The sequence below is a fragment of the Rhododendron vialii genome, chromosome 5a (genome assembly GCF_030253575.1).
Source record: "Rhododendron vialii isolate Sample 1 chromosome 5a, ASM3025357v1".
Classification (NCBI taxonomy): Eukaryota; Viridiplantae; Streptophyta; class Magnoliopsida; order Ericales; family Ericaceae; genus Rhododendron; species Rhododendron vialii.
Genome location: NC_080561.1, coordinates 38012571 through 38034999, shown reverse-complemented (window position 1 = coordinate 38034999; position 22429 = coordinate 38012571). Strand labels below are relative to the sequence as shown.

Here is a 22429-nt window from a genome sequence, read left to right as displayed (position 1 = left end):
TTGTATGAACGTTGTAAAATTGTAGCAGGCCGAACATAACTAACCATGCTAGTTTAGAATGACTAGCCCAAAGCCATGTGGCCGTATCTGAATTAGGGCTTGGTTATCGGTCATCAACATTGCACTCACCTTACATCCGATGACGGGAGAGTCTAATTTAGGCTCGGCCACCTTCAGGAATGAAGTCCCATCCACGGATTCTCCTCAAGAGTCGCTTGCCAGGCTTGGCCAAGCATGGGCTCGGCCAATTGCAGTGACGCATGCTACGTCACGTGCTTAAGCGGTTACGCCAAATGATAACGATGAGCGCACATGGGGGTTCCAGCCCACGCCAAAATGGTTATCAGATCTACTCAGTGATGTCATGATGGCGTCACTTGGCTCGTGGAAAGCACATGCCTATACTTGGAGAGCAAGCCAATGAGACTCTATATATACTGAAAGATCATAACCCGAGAGGTACACACACATTCCTATACTAAAACCCTAGTCTCTTTCCTTTCTCTCTGCACATACTTATCCTCTTGCCGGAGGGCCTTGCCGGGCAACCCCGGCCAGGTCTTAGTCGTACGTTCACTGTGCAGGTTAGGGTGAGAAGGCTAGGTAACCCCTGAACCAGTGGAGGAAGGACTCGGATCAAGGATCACGGGCCACACAAATTTTTTTGCTTTTACTTGGTATCCACTGGATGCAGAACCATGCCCTGCTTGTATGACTTTCACTGGGCGGGTTTGCTTTGCACATTTTTTTATACTTGTTGCTCAACATGACCTTCGGCCTTATCACATCCCAGGTGGACCAAACTCTACCCAAAGTACTCCTATCCACCCAAAGTACTACTATGCTTTTCATTTGTCTAGGTCTGCCAACGGACCGGATTAGATCTGGATCTCATCGTAATCATTTCTGTCACATAACAAAGAAGTGAGTAGGTGTGTAGAGCAGATGCGATCTTGTATTTCTAAAGGATGCGGTGCTAAAACCGACTTTGATCGACAAGAAGTTGGATATGTTGGAGAGCATAACAAAGGATTTTGAATCACTGATAGAGGAGTAGTAGCAGCAGATGTGGAGAAAGATGTGTCACTATTGGGGGAGAATCAAAGCTTCAACTATGGTTGCCAATGGGGTGAAAAAATCTTGAATAGAGAATACCCTCGATTTGTTCTGGTGGCACTGTAAGTCAAACTTGAAATTTAGTGGTGATAGATTGAAATATCAAGAATATTCTCAATCCTTATTACGAAAATTTTGTTGTGTTGGTAAAACAATAATGAAAATTATGGTGATGTAATAGTGGAGTGGGCGGATGGAATCCGGCCCATTAGATTAAAGCAAGGAAGCAAGAAAAGAGATAAGCGTTAGAAGGAGGTAGGAGAATTCACTCTTGCTATGCCACACTATCATACTTTTGTGGTTATGTGGTGCTAAAATGATGGTAGTGGTGGTGGAGTTGCATGCGGAGGTGTGATAGTCGGGGCGTTGTAGTGGTGGTATTGGTTGTAGTTGATGAATGAAGGCGGAGGTGCCAGGGTTGAGGTGTGGTGCCAAATGTCGTAGTAGAGGGAAAGTGTGGTGGTAGTGGTGGATTAGTGATAGCGGACTAGATGGTGAATTGATGGTGGTGTAGAGGTTGTGTTACAGTGACAGTGTTCGTAGTGGAGGGGTAGTAGTGCTCAGATAATTTTTGTAGCAGTCTAATTGCTACCCTCTTTTCATAAAGTAAACAATATTATTATTTTTACGGTTGGAGTGAACTATCTTTTATAACTTTAGAAATCCTCTTTCTCGATATATTATAGGTCTTTATCTGATTTAAAATAAAGTAGATGCGAGCATTTTACCGGAATGATTTATATTTCAACTCACTAAGAGTAAATTGGTCTTATCTTTTTATGTACAAATAAGTTTAAGACCAAACTACTTGGGTTAGAAAGTACACTCAACAAGCTTTTTAACGGTTCAAACCTTGTGAAAATCGGAGCTCCGAGTGTGTGAAGCGAACCCGCAAAATTTGACCAATTGCTGAGTGTTAGTGCGCCTCAGACGCAAATTCCTGCACCCCAGGCGCATTGCATTGCGCCCTTGGCACATTCTTGAAATTTCAAAACCTACCAAACTTTGCGATTTTGCCATGGACGCTCCCAAACTCCATTTTGCATGTGGTTTGAACAGTTGGAACGCTTGTCTAGCCTACTTCTAACAAATTTAGTTTGGCCCCAAAATTATTTAGACATTTTTACATCAAAATATAGGACGACTTTACCCTCAATAGGAAGAACAAATTGGTTTGGAAAAATCCTTGAATCAAACTAACGTTTAACTGGATAGAAACCTATTTTATATCGATAAAGAGGGTATTCAAAGTACTAAAAGATGGTGGGATCGAACCATAAAATTAAAATATTTTGATGTACGAAAATTTATTCGAAAGTAAACCAATTATAAGATCGTCGGAGCCATCAAGGCTACAACACGTTTTCACGCCCTCCCCCTCATTCTATATTCCATTTAGTACTTGCATTTCCAGTATTTGGTATCTATTCATTTCTTAAAGATTTTGAGAGAGTTCATAAGGCATTCCAAACTTTATCAAAGCACACAAAATTTGTTTAACGATCAGAATTGGCCTAGGATATACACCCAAAACAATGCTTATACATTTACGAAGCCAAATTTCAATATCCATATCACCAAAAATATCACTTGACCACTATGACTACCAATCCACCATCACCACCATCATTTTATAACATCTTCACCCCACCAGTATTGTCACCACTACCTCGACCATAATCACCTCACCGTTGTACCATCACCACCACCACTAGCCTCATCATTTCACGCACTATCACCACAACCGCTAGCACTCCACCACCATCGTCATCGTTATCTCACAAGCACCCACATTAAAAAATACTTTACAAAGTTCTCAATATTGGAATCTATTGTCATCACTTCGCAAACACAATCTCCAATATAGAAGAAAAAAATTAGTGTCTTTTGGAATAAAAAATATTAATGATTTTCTAAATTATTATGGATTGAGAATATTTCAGAAACATTCATCCCCAACACTTCTAAACCATGACCACCACCAAAACAACATTGGGAATTTTATCACTTTAAAAGGAGGAAAGTTTTCAAAAGTGCGGTAAAATAGTTTTTATTTAGAGGAAGGACACTAGCAAAATAGTTTTTAGTTGAGGTCCTTCAACTTTTTGAGTTTTTAGCCATAAGGCCAAAATATGTTTAGGCACTTTCATAGGGTTTTAGGGTGCATTTTCCTATTATAGGGTTTTAATGATTCATGTACTTTCATAGGGTATCCTTAGGTTTTAGGCACATTCATATATAGGGTACCCTAGGGTTTTAGACACTTTCAAAAGGTAATGTAGGGTTGTAGGCCTTTTATAGGCACATTTGTCCTTATGTTTGACTGCAAAAGGTAAATGTCCTTGTGCTAAAAAAATATAAATATGAAAGATTTTTGGCTAATTCTCCCGGTGCTAAAATGATGGTAGTGGTGGTGGTGTAGTAGTGGTGGTGGAGTTGCATGTGGAGGTGTGATAATCGTGCAATTGCAGTGGTGTTGTTGGTTGTAGTTGGCTAATGAAGGCGGAGGTTGAAATAATTTTATGTACAAATAATTTTAAATCCAAACTACTTTGGTTAGAAAGTATGCTCAACAAGCTTTTTAACGGTTCAAAACTCGCGAAATCGAAGCTCGGGAGGGTCTGGAGCGAACCCGCAAAATTTGACCAATTGCGGAGTGTTAGTGCGCCTCAGATGCAAATCAGTGCGCCTCAGGCGCATTGCATCGCGCCCTGGGCGCATTCTTGAAATTTCATAACCTACCAAACTTGACCATTTTGCCATGGACACTCCCGAACTCCGTTTTGCATGTGATTTGAACCATTGGAAAGCTTGACTAGCCTACTTTAATTTCTAACAAATTTAGCTTGGCTCCAAAATTATTCATACATGAAACTACAGGATGACTTTACCCTCAATAGGTTGAAGAAGAAATTGGTTCGGAAAAATCCTTAAATCAAACTAACGTTAACCGGATCGAAACCTATTTTATATCGATAAAGAGGGTATTCAAAGTACTAAAAGATGGTGGGATTGAACCATAAAAATAATATACTTTGATTTACGAAAAGTTATTCAAAAGTAAACCAATTCTAAGATCGTCGGAGCCACTAAGGCTAAAACACATTTTCGCGCCCCTTCCCCTCATTCTATATTTCATTCGGTACTCGCATTCCTAGTTCTATGGTATTTGTTCATTTGTTATAGAGTTTGAGAGAATTCATAAGGCAATTCAGACTTCATCAAAGCACACAAAATCTGTTTAATCATGGGAATTTGACTAAGACATACGCCCAAGACAATGCTTATACATTTATGAAGCCAAATTCCAATGTCCATATCACAAAAAATATCACTTGACCACTACGACTACCAAACCACCACCATTTTATAACCTTTTCACCCCACCAATACTATCGCCACAACCTCGACCATAGTCACCTCATTGTTGCACCATCACCACCTCCTCCCATCATTTCACACACTATCACAACAACCACCTCGCCAGCATTCAACCACCATTGTTATTTCACCACCACCGACGCCACAAAATAGTTTCAAAAATTCATAATATTGAAATCTATCGCCATCACTTCGCAAACACAATCTCCAATATCGAAGAGTGTTTTTTGGAATATAAAACATTAACGATTTTCTAAAACCGCGATCACCACCAAAATAATATTGCGAATATTATCACTTTAAAAAGAGAAAAAATTTCAAAATATCTCTCAAACTTTACACTCAATGTCTAAAACAAGGGAGTGTGGTTGGGGTGGTAGACCCGAAATTGGAAGGTGAGTTTGATGATTTTGAGGTAGTGATGGTTTTGAAGTTGGGGTTAATGTTTTCAAACGATGTGCCTATGGTAAGACCTAGTATGAGGCAAGTATGTGGTGAGGTATTTGGAAGGCGAGGTCCCGTTACCGGATGACTTGAGACCGCTGTTGGAAGGGAATGGCGGCGGGGGTGGGGGTCGTGGCGGGGGTGCGAAGGGTTTGACTGTTATGAGAATTCGTTTTTGTTTTCGTCGTCTTTCGAGAAGGGGTCGTATAGTTCATTCAGGAGAGGAGATGTTGATGCAAGTTTTGGTTCTATTTCTACTTCACCTATTTCTCTTCTCGATACTGGAGATGCCAGAGAGTGAAAATTGAAGCAAAAGTACATGTTGTACAAGCTTTTCTTCTTGCGGGGAAATTGTTCTGAGAAAAAGAACAGATAGTTTTCAAGTAATTACTCAGGAAAACTGTTTTCTTTGTTGTTTTTTTTTTGAATAGCAATCACTAGACTCACGAGTCCCCTTTGTTGGAACAGATATGAGCATTGAAGTGGACTATATGGTTGAATTTCGCCGTCTAGATGAGATATATATCACCGATATGCATTCTAATATTGAAAAAGAGAAGGGTTTTTGGTGTGAAAACTTGTGAAAGCTCTGTCACAAAAGTAATTTCCAATATTATCCTAATCAAAAACGAAATTTTACAATTACTTTTTGCTATATGAATCGACTACTAGCAGAATCACTTTAGTTCAACTACCCACGCTCGCACTCTCAAACCCCATATAATCACCCTTGCGTGAGCCCCCACTGTCTAGTAATTTTAATCCCACAAAGCGTGCCGCCTACAACACCATGAGGGGAGTGGTATTATTAATCAAATCACTCTATAACTCGATGGGCAATGGCATAACATATCTCACAAGATTATAAATCCCTTCGCTGTCAGTCCCATCAAACAAACAGCCCCGTAATATTGGAGCGTTTGAGTTTCAATTTTTTCCTTCGCCCTTTTTTCAATCGAAAGATTGGAAGAAAATAGGACACTTCCTTACCTTCTTGGCCGGTGAAAAGGTGATGAGTTTAGGTCGCATCTGTTGAGAATGATGAAATTTCCTTAACCCTCTTGGTTTCTCCCTCAAAACAGATCGAAAATTCTATCCCAAAGGTACAGAAACACAAAAACCATTCATGCTTTATTCAAATTCACTAAGATATCCTCAAATAGCGATCGAAGTCTTACATGTTTTCATCGAATGGACTCGAAATTAGTCACAGGAAGTTGAAATCGTCAGCCAATTATAGGAGGCCTATGAACTTTTCCTGAGGAATCAACGTGTAGTCGGACCCGTTGCACTTTGTAATCAAAGGTATAAACACGGTTTGGTGGAAGAACTTGTATTTGAACTCCAGGCTTCTCTTCCTTTATTATCCTCTCTGCTTCTTCTACCGTCAAACCTACCACCTCCGGCCATTTCGTTTTCTGATTCATTCCTGATCAAAAATGTACTTTTGAGTGATCTTGAATCTGTTGTGCTTTATGGGAGTCCCACACAATTTATGAGAGGAAAAAACTCCGACTTTGTATTAATCGACTCAAATACAAATCATGAAAACCCTCTCTCAAGGCAACTCTAGTTCTCTGTGATCTCTCTTTTAGTTCCACACCTTCCTACTCCTAAACATACATGTATATTTACAAGAAAGGCGAAACAAAAGTCCAAAGCCATTTAAGGCTCACTCACGCGAGAATCAAATCGCCGGAGGGATCCGGCACCTAAAATCTCAGCTGTTAGTGGCTAAGATCATTGACTTTGGGGCCTGGGTCACTTTCAATTGGGACCCCTCTCATCAATGGGTAAAATCCAACAGAATCGTCCTCATAATATGTAGCAAAAGCTTTCAATGCATTTGCTCTAAAGGACAAAACAAAGGAAGGATCGAAAACGAATTTTAGCAACAATTTCGGAACATCAAATCGAACACAACTTTGCAAAAAGGCTACTGCTCTTGTTTGCCAAGCTAGATTGGAAAACGTACTTTTTGCTTCTCTTTATTTTTTAACGTACATCAATTTCGGAACACCAAATCGAACACAAGTTCAGGTCAATGGTATATTGAAAAGTGAAAGCTAATTAATTTGTCAGGTCAATGGTATATGAACTAGTACTTGATTATTTTCTCCCCATTTTCTTTTGAACTAGATCATTTGACATGGATCATCAGAATCATCAGAAGATGTAATTATATTGAAATCAAAATCTTAAATTTCCATTTTTTATTTTTTTCTTTCCTCAACTAGCCTACTCCCTAGGCATCTTGTGGATCTTAAGAATGAGACAATCTGGTCCTCTAGGAATGGACTTCGACCAAATTACAGAAGAGAGAAGGAGCATCTTACTTTGGTTGATGGCTGCTGATTGATGACCATTTTGCCCTTGGGGAATCTTGGTTTCTCTGTTTTCCTCTACCATAATTTGTAAGGATGAAATAGGCTCACTGCTTCTCAGAAAAAGTTTCTTGCCTCCCACTAAATTTGTAGCATAAACAGCGAAAAGAAATACTACGAATAAACATTGAAGCAATGGCCGGCCACTGCCAACCTACTAGTCTTCACATGTATTATTCTATCCTATCCTATCCTACCATTATATAAGAGAGAGACTTTTGGTATGCTGTAAAGCAAAAACAACGAAAAGAACGAAAAAGTTTGAATAGCGAATTTTAGAAACAGTTTGCCAAGCCAGATTAGAAAAACTTTTGTTTCTCTATATTTTCTAAGATCAAGCCTCATTTAAACTAAAAAGTAAAAACTAAATATATTTTCTTTCCCCTTGTCATATCCTTCCCCAACCAAGTTCAAGCCTATTTTAAATTGAAAAGTGAAAACCAATTAATCTGTCAAATTTCGAAGTAAAAACATGTGACATGTATTTCTGTGACAGCGGATCCCAAAGTCGTAATAAACAACTTGATTATTCTCTTCTCAGTTCCTTTTGATCTAGATCATTGTATTATGGTATTAATACATGGGTATGTAGATGTTTATATAATGGGACGAGGGAAGTTCTTTTCCGGCAGAGAGTAAGAGGGGTAAAAACAGTGTGTGTGCAAGTGAAAAAGTCAAGTCTTGTATTTGGTGTGAGGGTGGGTTCATTGTGAGAGTGGGTGTATAAGGGGTTGGGTTTGGGTTTTCAAACTCGGGTGTTCTCTTGTACTAATTCTCTCATAGTGAAAGAACGGGATCCTCTCCGTGGAGTAGGCGTGTTTTTGCAAAACCACGTAATTCTTTCGTGTCACTCTCTATTTTATTTTTCATTGTCCTTCCATTGGTTACGATTGTGATTGTGATTGCGTTTCGAATCTCGGTTCTTGGGTGCTTCCGCGTTTAATCCCAACAATCAATTGATATGGATCATCATAAGATGGAATTAAATTGAAATCAAAATTTCAATACCCTTTTAGTTTCTTCTTTTCTCAACTAGCTTTCCTTAGGTATCATGTGGATCTTAAGAATTACATGATCTGGCCAGGCCACTTGGAATGGACTTGGACCAAATTAAAGAAGAGAAAGAGCAACTTACTTGGGGGGATGACTGCTGATTCATGACCGTTTTGCCCTTGGGGAATCTTGGTTTCGTTGTTTTCCTCTGCCATAATTTGTAAGGATGAAATATGCTCACTGCTTCTCAGAAAAAGTCTCTTGCCTCCCAGTAAATTTGTAGCATAAACTACGAAAAGAAATACTACTACAAGTATCAAAAACTTCCAATGGTTATCAAAGCAATGGCCGGCTACTGCCAACCTACTAGTCTTATTATTATTATTAATTTTTTTTTCGGGTCAAATGGAAGATATCCAACCCACTAGTCTTCACATATATTCTAACATATCCTACCATTATAAAAGAGAGGGAAAATTTTTCAATGCCGAGTCGGTACCATGTGGTGTTGAGCGAGTACCACGTGGGATATACCCACCCGGCATCGAAAAATTTCTCAAAAGAGAGGCTTTTGGTATGCTATGGGGGTTCTAATTACGTTTTCCTCCTTTATATTTTCTCTTTACTTTACTTGTTTTTTTCAAATTATTTCTGGCGATTTGGCCCTTTTAAGTTTAGATCTTTCTTACTTTGGGTCTTAAATTTTCTTTCTCAACTTCAACTATTTTCTATTTGAAAAAAAATCAAATTTCAACTCTTAAAGTTCTTATTTGCATAACTTCCACAGATCGATAACTTCTGTGAGTCTTATGGAATCTACTATACAAATACCACTTTATTACTCTTTGGTTTTTTGAGATTTATTTTAGTTGGCACTAGCCTTGGAGCTTGTGAGAGAGTGTTTCGTATGTGATGTAGGCGATGACTATTGAAATTTCCATGATGGCACTTTGGTTGCGCGTACGATGAGCAAAAGAAAATAAGGAGGTTATCGAGTAGAGGAGGGATTGGGCAAGAGATAAGAGAGGGAACGACGACTCAAATGTGATTAAAATTCATATTTTTAAGTTCAATAATCTTCTTTTGGTCTACTAAGATGAAGTTATTAAGCCGGTTCAGTTAAGAACCAGTCTATGGAGGTTGAGACTGATATCAAATTGAAAGTTTCGAAAAACTGAGGGATTGAACCATAAAAATAATATACTTTGATTTACGAAAAGTTATTCAAAAGTAAACCAATTCTAAGATCGTCGGAGCCACTAAGGCTAAAACAAATTTTCGTACCCCTTCCCCTCATTCTATATTCCATTCAGTACTTGCATTCCCAGTTCTATGGTATTGGTTCATTTCTTATAGACTTTGAGAGAATTTCATAAGGCATTCTAGAATTTATCAAACCAAACAAAATCTGTTTAATCATCGGAATTTGCTTGAGACATACGCCCAAGACAATGCTTATACATTTATGAAGCCAAATTCCAATGTCCAAATCACAAAAAATATCACTTGACCACTACGACTACCAAACCACCACCTTTTTATAACCTTTTGACCCCACCAATACTATCGCTATTCACCTTATCATCGCACCATCATCACCTCCTCCCATCATTTCATGCACTATCACGACAACCACCTCGCCAGCATTCCACCACCATTGTTATTTCACCACCACCGACGCTACAAAATAGTTTCAAAAGTTCAAAATATTGAAATCTATCGCCATCACTTCGCAAACACAATCTCCAATATCGAAGAGTGTTTTTTGGAATATAAAACATTAACGATTTTCTAAATTGTTTTGGATTGAGAATATTTCAGAAACATTCACCCCCAGCGCTTCAAAACCACGATCACCACCATAACAATATTGCGAATATTATCACTTTAAAAAGAGGAAAAGTTTAAAAATATCTCCCAAACTTTACACTTAATGTCTAAAACATTCACTCTTTCTATGCTGTACTTGATCTCATACATTTGCAGTTATGTAGTGCTAAAATGATGGTAGTGGTGAATATTTAGTAGTGGTGGTGGAGTTGCATGTTTAGGTGGGATAGTCGTGGCACCGTAGTGGTGGTGTTGGTTGTATGTACGTAGTTGTGAATGAAGGCGGAGGTTCCAGGGTTGAGGTGTGGTGCCAACGGTGGTAGCAGAGGAAAAGTTTAGTGGTGGTGGTGGAGAAGTGATGCTCGACTAGATGGTTTATTGATGGTGGCCGGTGTAGAGGTAGTGTTACGGTGAAAGTGTTGGTAGTGCAGAGATAGTAGTGCTAAGATAATTTTTGTAGCGGTCTAATTGCTACCCACTTTTCATAAACTGGACATTATTATTTTTATGGTTGTAATCAAGTGACTTTTAGAACTTTAAAAGTCCTCTTTATCGATATATTAAAGGTCTTTATCCGATTTAAATTGAAGGAGATGCGAGCGTTTTACCAAAATGATTTATATTTCAACTCACTGACAGTATATTGGTCATATCTTTTTATGTTAACATACTTTTAAATCCAAACTACTTGGGTTAGAAAGTACACTCAACAAACTTTTTAATGGTTCAAACCTTTCGAATATCGGAGCTCAGGGGTGTCTGGAGCGAACCCGCAAAATTTTACCCATTGCTGAGTGTTAGTGCACCTCAGATGCAATGCATCGCGCGCTGGGCGCATTCTTGAAACTTTATAACCTACCACAAACTTTGAGATTTTGCCATGGACACTCCCGAACTCCGTTTTGCATGTGGTTTGAACCGTTGGAAAGCTTGTCTAGCCTACTTTAATTTCTGACAAATTTAGTTTGGCTCCAAAAAAGTTCATACATTAAAATATAGGACAACTTTACCCTCAACAGGTTGAAGAATAAATTGGTTTGGAAAAATCCTTGAATCAAACAAACGTTAAACCTGATCGAAACCTATTTTATATCGGTAAAGCGGGTATTCCAAGTACTAAAGTATGGTGGTATTGAACCATAAAAGTAATATACTTTGATTTACGAAAAGTTATTCAAAAGTAAACCAATTCTAAGATCGTCGGAGCCAATAAGGCTAAAACATATTTTCGCGCCCATTCCTCTCATTCTATATTTCATTCAGTGCTCGCATTTCCAGTTCTATGGTATTTGTTCGATTCTTATAGAGTTTGAGAGAATTCAAAAGGCATTCCGGACTTTACACAAAATCTGTTTAATCATCGAAATTTGCCTGAGACATATGCCCAAGACAATGCTAGCTTATATATTTACGAAGCCAAATTCCAATGTCCGTATCACAAAAAATATCACTTGACCACTACGACTATCAAACCACCACCTTTTTATAACCTTTACACCCCACCAATACTATCGCCACTACCTCGAACATAGTCACCTTATCATTGCACCATCACCACCTCCTCCCATCATTTCACGCACTATCACGACAACCACCTCGCCAGCATTCAACCACCAATGTTATTTCACCACCACGATGCTGCAAAATAGTTTCAAAAGTTCATAATAGTGAAATCTATCGCCATCACGTCGCAAACACAATCTCCAATATCGAAGAGTGTTTTTTGGAAAATAAAACATTAACGATTTTCTAAATTGTTTTGGATTGAGAATATTTCAGAAACATTCAACCCCAGCACTTCAAACCCACGATTACCACCAAAACAATATTGCGAATATTACACTTTAAAAAGAGGAAAATTTTCAAAATATCGTCCAAACTTTACACTCAATGTCTAAACCATTCAATCTTGCTATGTTGTACTCGATCTCATACTTTTGCGGTTATGTGGTGCTAAAATGATGGTAGTGGTGGGTATGTAGTTGTGGTGGTGGAGTTGCATGTTGAGGTGTGATAGTTGTGGCACTGTAGTGGTGGTGTTGGTTGTACGTACGTACTTGTTGAATGAAGGGGGAGGTGCCAAAGTTGAGGTGTAGTACCAATGGTGGTAGCGGAGGAAAAGTGTGGTGGTAGTGGTGGAGAAGTGATGCTCGACTAGATGGTGGTATAGAGGTAGTGTTATGGTGACAGTGTTGGTAGTGGAGAGATAGTAGTGCTCAAATAAATTTTCTAGCGGCCAAATAGCTACCCCCTTTTCATAAACTATTCATTATAATTTTTATGGTTGGAATGAACCGACTTTTAGAACTTTAAAAATCCTCTTTATTGATATATTATAGGTCTTTATCCGATTTAAAATGAAGGAGATGTGAGCATTTTACTTGAATGATTTATAATTCAACTCATTGAGAGTAAATTGGTCATATCTTTTTATGTACAAATACTTTTATATCCAAACTACTTGGGTCAGAAAATACCATCAACTAACTTTTTTAACGGTTCAAACCTTTTGAAAATAAGAGCTCGGGAGTGTCTGGAGCAAACCCACAAAATTTGACCAATTGCTGAGTGTTAGTGCGCCTCAGACGCAAAGCATTGCGCATGAGGCGCAATGCACCGCGCCCTGGGCGCATTCATGAAACTTTATAACCTACCATACTTTGAGATTTTGCCATGGACACTCCCGAACTCGGTTTTACATGTGGTTTGAACAGTTGAAAAGCTTGTCTAGCCTACTTTAATTTCTAACAAATTTAGTTTGGCTCCAAAAATATTTATACATTAAAATATAGGACAACTTTACCCTCAACAGGTTGAAGAATAAATTGGTATGGAAAAATCCTTGAATCAAACTAACGTTAAACCTGATCGAAACTTATTTTATAATGATAAAGAGGGTATTCAAAGTACTAAAATATGGTGGGACTAAACCATAAAAATAATATACTTTGATTTATGAAAAGTTATTCAAAAGTAAACCAATTCTATGATCGTCGGAGCCACTAAGGCTAAAATACATTTTTGCGCCCTTTCCCCCCATTCTATATTCCATTCAGTACTCGCATTCCCAGTTCTATGGTATTGGTTCATTTTTTTTTATAGACTTTGAGAGAATTCATAAGGCATTCCAGAATTTATCAAACCAAACAAAATCTGTTTAATCATCAGAATTTGCTTGAGACATATGCTAAAGACAATGCTTATACATTTATGAAGCCAAATTCCAATGGCCAAATCACAAAAAATAGCACTTGACCACTATGACTAAGAAACCACCACCTTTTTATAAACTTTTCACCCAACCAATACTATCGCCACTACCTCGACCATAGTCCCCTTATCATTGCACCATAACCACCTCCTCCCATCATTTCACGCACTATCACGACAACCACTTCGCCAGCATTCCACCACCATTGTTATTTCACCACCACCGATGCTACAAAATAGTTTCAAAAGTTCAAAATATTGAAATCGATCGCCATCACTTCGCAAACACAATCTCCAATATCGAAGAGTGTTTTTTGGAATATAAAACATTAACGATTTTCTAAATTGTTTGAGAATATTTCAAAAACATTCACCCCCAGCGCTTCAAAACCACGATCACCACCAAAACAATATTGCGAATATTATCACTTTAAAAAGAGGAAAATTTCAAAATATCTTCCAAACTTTACACTCAATGTCTAAAACATTCACTCTTGCTAAGCTGTACTCTCATACATTTGCGGTTATGTAGTGCTAAAATGATGGTAGTGGTGAATATTTAGTTGTGGTGGTGGAGTTGCATGTTGAGGTGTGATAGTCGTGGCACTGTAGTGGTGGTGTTGGTTGTATGTACGTAGTTGTTGAATGAAGGCGGAGGTGCCAGGATTGAGGTAAGGTGCCAACGGTGGTAGCAGAGGAAAAGTTTGGTGGTTGTGGTGGAGAAGTGATGCTCGACTAGATGGTGAATTGATGGTCGCCGGTGTAGAGGTAGTGTTACGGTGAAAGTGTTGGTAGTGGAGAGATAGTAGTGCTAAGATAATTTTTGTAGCGGTCTAATTGCTACCCCCTTTCCATAAACTGGACGTTATTATTTTTATGGTTGGAATCAACTGACTTTTAGAACTTAAAAATCCTCTTTATCGATATACTATAGGTCTTTATCCGATTTAAAATGAAGGAGATGCGAGCGTTTTACCAAAATGATTTATATTTGAACTCACTGACAGCAAATTGGTCACATCTTTTTATGTTGACATTCTTTTAAATCCAATCTACTTGTGTTAGAAAGTACACTTAACAAACTTTTTAACGGTTCAAACCTTTCGAAAATCGGAGCTCAGGGGTGTCTGGAGCGAACCCGCAAAATTTTACCCATTGCTGAGTGTTAGTGCACCTCAGACGCAAATCAGTGCGCCTCAGGCGCAATGCATCGCGCGCTGGGCGCATTCTTGAAACTTTATAACCTACCAAACTTTGAGATTTTGCCATGGACACTCCCGAACTCCGTTTTGCATGTGGTTTGAACCGTTGGAAAGCTTGTCTAGCCTACTTTAATTTCTAACAAATTATTTTGGCTCCAAAAAAGTTTATACATTAAAATATAGGACAACTTTACCCTCAACAGGTTGAAGAATAAATTGGTTTGGAAAAATCTTTGAATTAAACAAACGTTAAACCTGATTGAAACCTATTTTATATCGGTAAAGCGGGTATTCCAAGTACTAAAGTATGGTGGGATTGAACATAAAAGTAATATACTTTGATTTAAGAAAAATTATTCAAAAGTAAACCAATTCTAAGATAGTCGGAGTCACTAAGGCTAAAACACATTTTCGCGCCCCTTCCTATCATTCTATATCCCATTCAGTACTCTTATTCTCAGCTCTTTGGTATTTGTTGATTTCTTATAGAGTTTGAGAGAATTCAAAAGGCATTCCAGACTTTATCAAAGCACACAAAATCTGTTTAATCATCGGAATTTGCCTGAGACATACGCCCAGGACAATGCTAGCTTATACATTTACGAAGCCAAATTCCAATGTCCATATCACAAAAAATATCACTTGACCACTACGACTACCAAACCACCACCTTTTTATAACCTTTTCACCCTATCAATACTCTTGCCACTACCTTGACCATAGTCACCTTATCATGCACCATCACCACCTCCTCCCATCATTTCACGCACTATCACGACAATCACCTCGCCAGCATTCAACCACCATTGTTATTTCACCACCAACGACGCCACAAAATAGTTTCAAAAGTTCATAATATTGAAATCTATCGCCATCACTTCACAAACACTATCTCCAATATCAAAGAATGTTTTTTGAAATATAAAACATTAACGATTTTCTAAATTGTTTTCGATTGAGAATATTTCAGAAACATTCACCCCCAGCACTTCAAAACCACGGTCACCACCAAAACAATATTGCAAATATTATCACTTTAAAAAGAGAAATTTTTCAAAGTATCTCCGAAACTTTACACTCCATGTCTAATACAAGGGAGTGTGGTTAGGGTGGTAGACCCGAAACTGGAAGGTGAGTTTGATGATTTTGAGGTAGTGATGGTTTTGAAGTTGGGGTTAATGTGTTCAAATGATGTGCCTATGGTAAGGCCTAGTATGAGGCAAGTGGTGAGGTATTTGGAAGGCGGGGTCCCGTTACCGGATGACTTGAGACCGCTGTTGGAAGGGAATGGCGGCGCGGGTGGGGGTCGTGGCAGGGGTGGCGAAGGGTTTGACGGTAATGAGAATTCGTTTTTGTTTTCGTCGTCTTTCGAGAAGGGGTCGTATAGTTCATTCAGGAGAGGAGATGTTGATGCAAGAAATGGTTCTATTTCTACTTCACCTATTTCTCTTCTCGATACTGGAGATGCCAGATAGTGAAAATTGAAGCAAAAGTACATGTTGTACAGAGCTTTTCTTTTTGCGGGGAAATTGTTCTGAGAAAAAGAACAATTTAGTGTTCGAGCAATTACTCAGGAAAACTGTTTTCTTTGTTGTTTTTTTCAATAGCAATCACAAGACTCATGAGGCCCCTTTGTGGACTATATGTTGAAATTTAGCAGTGTAGATTAAACATATATTGCCGAAATGTTTTCTAATATTGAAAAAGAGAACGGTTTGTCGTGTGAACAAAATTGTGAAGCTTTGTCACAAAAGTAATTTCCATTATTATTCTAATCGAAAATGAAATTTTACAATTACTTTTTGCTATAGGAATCAACTACTAGCAGAATCACTTTAGTTCAACTACCCATGCTCGAACTCTCAAACCCCATATGTTCACCCTTACGTGTGCCCCCACTATCTAGTAATTTTAATACCACAAAGCGTGCCGTCTACAACACCATGAGGGGAGTGGTATTATTAATCAAATCACTCTATAACTCCATGGGCAATGGCATAACATATCTCACAAGTTTATAAACCCTTTCGCTATCAGTCCCGTCAACAAACAGCCCCGTCATATTAGAACGTTTGAGTTTCAATTTTTTCCTTTGCCCTTTTTCAATCCGAAGATTGGAAGAAAATAGCAAACTTCCATACCTTCTTGGCCGGTGAAAAGGTGACGAGTTTAGGTCGCATCCGTTGAGACTGATGAAATTTCCTTAACCCTCTTGGTTTCCCCCGAAAAACAGATCGAAAATTCTATCCCAAAGGTACAGAAACACATAAACCATTCATGCTTTATTCAAATTCATTAAGATACCCAGTCGATGTAACGAAACAAGGTGCAAGCAAGCCTCAAATAGCGATCCAAGTCTTACATGTTTTCATCAAATGGACTCGAAATTAGTTACAGGAAGTCGAAATCGTCAGCCAATTATAGGAGGCCAATGAACTTTTCCAGAGGAATCAACGTATAGTCGGACCCGTTGCACTTTGTAATCGCAGGTAACAAAATGTTCTGGTGGAATAACTTGTATTTGAACTCCAGGCTTCTCTTCCTTTATTATCCTCTCTGCTTCTTCTACCGTCAAACCTACCACCTCCGGCCATTTCGTTTTCTGATTCATTCCTGATCAAAAATGTACTTTTGAGTGATCTTGAATCGTCCTCAATAATATGTAGCAAAAGGTTTCAATGCATTTGCTTTAAAGGAAAAACAACGAAAAGGTTTGAATAGCGAATTTTATAAACAGTTTGCCAAGCCAGATTAGAAAAACTTTTGTTTCTCTGTATTTTCTTTCCCCTTGTCATGTCCTTCCAATTAATCTGTCAAATTTCGAAGTAAAAACATGTGACATGTATTTTTGTGACAGAGGATCCCAAAGTCGTAATAAACAACTTGATTATTATCTTCTCAGTTCCTTTTGATCTAGATCATTGTTGGGTTGGTTCAAATTCCCAATAAATGAAAATTCCCAAAGTGCTAGTTGGTTCCTTTTTAATTTGCCGTGTGTCCTTCCATATTCTCATGGGAACATGTATTATTGTATTAATACATGGGTATGTAGATGTTTATATAATGGGACGAGGGAAGTTCTTTTTCGGCAGAGAGTAAGAGGGGTAAAAACAGTGTGTGTGCAAGTGTAAAAGTCAAGTCTTGTACTTGGTGTGAGAGTGGGTTCATGGTGAGAGTGGGTGTATAAGGGGTTGGGTTTGGGTTTTCAAACTCGGGTGTTCTCTTGTACTAATTCTCTCATAGTGAAAGAACGGGATCCTCTCCGTGGAGTAGGCGTGCTTTTGCCGAACCACGTAATTCTTGCGTGTCTCTCTCTATTTTAGTTTCTACTTTTCTCAACTAGCTTTCCTTAGGTATCATGTGGATCTTAAGTATTACATGATCTGGTCAGGCCACTTGGAATGGACTTGGACCAAATTAAAGAAGAGAAGGAGCAACTTACTTGGGGGGATGACTGCTGATTCATGACCGTTTTGCCCTTGGGGAATCTTGGTTTCATTGTTTTCCTCTGCCATAATTTTTAAGGATGAAATAGGCTCACTGCTTCTCAGAAAATGTCTCTTGCCTCCAAGTAAATTTGTAGCATAAACTGTGAAAAGACATACTAGTACAAGTATCAAAAACTTCCAATGGTTATTAAAGCAATGGCCGGCTGCTGCCAACCTACTAGTCTTATTTTATTTTATTTTATTTTTTGGTCAAACGGAAGATATCCCACCCACTAGTCTTCACATGTATTCTAACCTATCCTACAATTATAAAAGAGAGGGAAAATTGTTCAGTGCCGGATGGGTACCATGTGGTGCCGAGCGGGTACCACATGGAATATACCCACCCGGCACTGGAAAATTTCTCAAAAGAGAGACTTTTGGTATGCTATGGTGGTTCTAATTACGTTTTCCTCTTTTATATTCTCTCTTTACTTTACTTGTTTTTTTCAAATTATTTCTGGCGGTTTGCCCCTTTTAAGTTTAGATCTTTCTTACTTTGGCTCTTAAATTTTCTTTCTCAGCTTCATCTATTTTCTATTTGAAAAAAAATCAAATATCAACTCTTAAAGTTCTTATTTGGATAACTTCCACAGATCGATAACTTCTGTGAGTCTTATGAAATCTACCATACAAATACCACTTTATTACTCATTGGTTTTTTGAGATTTATTTTAGTTGGCACTGGCCATGGAGCTTGTGAGAGAGTGTTTTGTATGTGATGTAGGCGATGACTTCTGAAGTTTCATTGATGGCACTTTGGTTGCGCGTACGGTGAGCAGAAGAAAATAAGAAGGTTATCGAGTAGAGAAGGGATTAAGCAAGAGATGAGAGAGCAAACGACAATTCGAATGTGATTAAAATTCATATTTTCAAGTTCAATAATCCTCTTTTGGTCTACTAAGACGAAGTTATTAAGCCGGTTCAATTAAGAACAAGTCTATGGAGGTTGAGACTGATATCAAATTGAAAGTTTCGAAAACTGAGGGATTGAACCATAAAATAATATACTTTGATTTACGAAAAGTTATTCAAAAGTAAACCAATTTAAGATCGTCGGAGCCACTAAGGCTAAAACACATTTTCGCGCCCCTTCCCCTCATTGTATATTCCATTCAGTACTTGCATTCCCAGTTCTATGGTATTTGTTAATTTCTTATCGAGTTTGAGAGAATTCATAAGGCATTCCAGACTTTATCAAAGCACACAAAATCTATTTAATCATCGGAATTTGCCTGAGACATACACCCAAGACAATGCTGATATTACTTTTATGAAGCCAAATTTGGGTGTTCTCTTGTACTTGGTTTGAGAGTTGGTTCATGGTGAGAGTAGGTGTATCAGGGGTTGGGTTTGGGTTTTCAGACTCAGGTGTTCTCGTTTACTAATTCTCTCGTAGTGAAAGAACAGAATCATCTCCGTGGAATAGGCGTGTTTTTGCCGAACCACGTAATTCTTGCGTATCTCTCTCTAGTTTATTTTTCATCGTACTTTCATTGGTTGCGATTTTGGTTGCGTTTCGAATATCGGTTCTTGGGTGTTTCCGCGTTTAATCCCAACAATCATTTGATATGGATAATCATAAGATGGAATTAAATTGAAATCAAAATTTCAATACCCTTTTGGTTTCTTCTTTTCTCAACTAGCTTTCCTTAGGTATCATGTGGATCTTAAGAATTACATGATCGGGTCAGGCCACTTGGAATGGACTTGGACCAAATTAAAGAAGAGAAGGAGCAACTTACTTGGGGGGATGATTGCTGATTCATGACCATTTTGCCCTTGGGGAATCTTGGTTTCGCTGTTTTCCTCTGCCATAATTTGTAAGGATGAAATAGGCTCACTACTTCTCAAAAAAAGTCTCTTGCCTCCCAGTAAATTTGTAGCATAAACTACGAAAAGAAATACTACTACAAGTATCAAAATCTTCCAATGGTTATCAAAGCAATGGCGGTCATGGGGAATCTTGTTTTCTTTGTTTTCCTCTGCCATAATTTGTAAGGATAAAATAGGTTCACAACTTCTTAGAAAATGTATCTTGCCTCCTAGTAAATTTGTAGCATAAACTGCGAAATGAAATACTAGTACAAGTATCAAAAACTTCCAATGGTTATCAAAGCAATGGCTGGCCACTGCCAACCTACTAGTCTAATTTTATTTTATTTTTTTTGGGTCAAACGGAAGATATCCAACCCACTAGTCTTCACATGTATTCTAACTTATCCTACCATTATAAAAGAGAGGGAAAATTTTTCAGTGCCGGGTGGGTACCATGTGGTGCCGAGCGGATACCACGTGCGATATACCCACCCGGCACCGAAAAATTTCTCAAAAGAGAGACTTTTGGTATGCTATGGTGGTTCTTATTACGTTTTCCTCCTTTATGTTTTCCCTTTATTTTACTTGTTTTTTTCAAATTATTTCTAGCGGTTTGCCCCTTTTAAGTTTAGATCTTTCTTACTTTGGTTCTTAAATTTTCTTTCTCAGCTTCAACTATTTTCTCTTTGAAAAAAAAATCAAATTTCAACTCTAAATGTTCTTATTTGCATAACTTCCACCGATCGATAACTTCTGTGAGTCTTATGGAATCTACCATACAAATACCACTTTATTACTCATTGGTTTTTTGAGATTTATTTTAGTTGGCACTGGCCTTGGAGCTTGTGAGAGAGTGTTTCGTATGTGATGTAGGCGATGACTTTTGAAGTTTCCATGATGGCACTTTGGTTGCGCGTACGGCGAGCAGAAGAAAATAAGGTGGTTATTGAGTAGAGGAGGGATTGGGCAAGAGTTGAGAGAGCGAACGACGACTCAAATGTGATTAAAATTCATATTTTTAAGTTCAATAATCCTCTTTTGGTCTACTAAGACGAAGTTATTAAGCTGGTTCAGTTAAGAACAAGTCTATGGAGGTTGAGACTGATATCAAATTGAAAGTTTCGAAAAATTGAGGGCTAATTTGTTGTTGGAATCAAACTCTGTGGTTATTTTGCAATATGCAACCAGTTTTCCTCGTTCGACCTCTAACTGTCCGGTTTTTCTGAACCGGGTTTTCTTGTTCGACCTATCACAATGAGGGATCCTGTGTTCGATACTCCTACGAAGTGATTGCTGTTTTTTTTGGCTGGGACTCGAAAAATGTTTGAGATTTTCAAATAAAAGAGTCGTCGTTTTTTGGTTTTGTAAAATTCCTTGTTTCCTTAGAATGCTTGTTTTCCTCTTTGTGAGCTTTGTCCCACATTGGTAAGCTGAGAGATGTTGGAGTGGTATATATTAGGAAACATTCCTAATATAAGTAACTAATGATCTAGTGTGGTGCAGCCCTTTGGTGCTTCGCACCATATCGGCAGAGCCGGTACACACTCACACACGCACACGCACGTGCGCGCGCGCGCGCGGCGTGGGCAGTGTGGCGTGGGCTGTGGTGCATTGTGGCGCTTTAGCGGCGCACTTTGCACTTAGCAAGTTAGTCACACGGAGCGGTTCGGATCGGGTGCAATGGGTGCGTAGTGGCCTATAAATAGACCACTACTTAGCAGAATTCAATGCTGATAATTACACACATAATCCGAATTTCTCACACATCTCTCTCTATATTTTCTAGCATTCATTCTGCGTTCTATTTTGCTGCAGAAAATAGAACACAGTGGTTCTCGGTTCTTGTATTCGTTCAAGCAGATATTCTGTCCGTTTCGTTAGTGCAAACGAAAACGGAAAGAACTTCAAGTTCGGGCTTCGATTTATCTTGAAGGCAGGTTTGCTGTAACCCTTTGCATACCGGTATTGGTGGGGGCAAATACTGTTTTTTGGAAAGCGACATAGTCGTGACTCGAAGTGTATTTCAGCATTTGTAGAGGTTTCGCCAACAGTTTTAGAATTGCAGCAGCCAATTTTTCCGACAATCTAAAAACAGTATTTTGTGATGGCGATGTCTCTACAGAAGATGACACAAGACTTTTTGAAGTTGGAGCGGTTTGAAGGTGGGAATTTCAGGCGTTGGCAGAAGAAGATGCACTTCTTGCTTACGACCCTGAAAGTGGTGTATGTTCTGACCACTCCGAGTCCAGAGATACCAAAAAATCCAGATGATGAAACTATGGAGCAGGCCCGTGAAAGGGGCAAGTGGGAGAATGATGACTACATTTGTAGAGGACACATCCTCAATGCACTGTTAGATGCACTGTTCGATGTCTATCAGAATTCAATGACAGCAAAGGAACTTTGGGATGCACTTAATGATAAGTATCTTTCTGATGACGCTACAAGTAAGAAATTTCTTGTTAGTCAGTTTATGAATTATCGCATGGTTGATACAAAGCCGGTCATTGATCAGTTGCATGAGATTCAGTATATCCTCAGTCAGTTTAAGGTTAAGAACATG

At 38.5% G+C, this 22429-nt stretch overlaps 1 protein-coding gene across 1 annotated transcript; it reads right to left on the bottom strand.

Annotated features, from left to right (window-relative positions):
- Window positions 1–6049: 6049 nt before the first annotated feature.
- Window positions 6050–18167, bottom strand: LOC131326433 (subtilisin-chymotrypsin inhibitor CI-1A-like). Its single transcript, XM_058359221.1, has 3 exons — window positions 18003–18167; window positions 8461–8607; window positions 6050–6370 (listed from the first exon to the last, which is right to left on the bottom strand). The coding sequence occupies exons 1-3, from the start codon at window positions 18073–18075 to the stop codon at window positions 6168–6170; spliced, it is 423 nt and encodes a 140-aa protein (XP_058215204.1). The 5' UTR covers window positions 18076–18167; the 3' UTR covers window positions 6050–6167.
- Between the last annotated feature and the right edge of the window lie 4262 nt (window positions 18168–22429).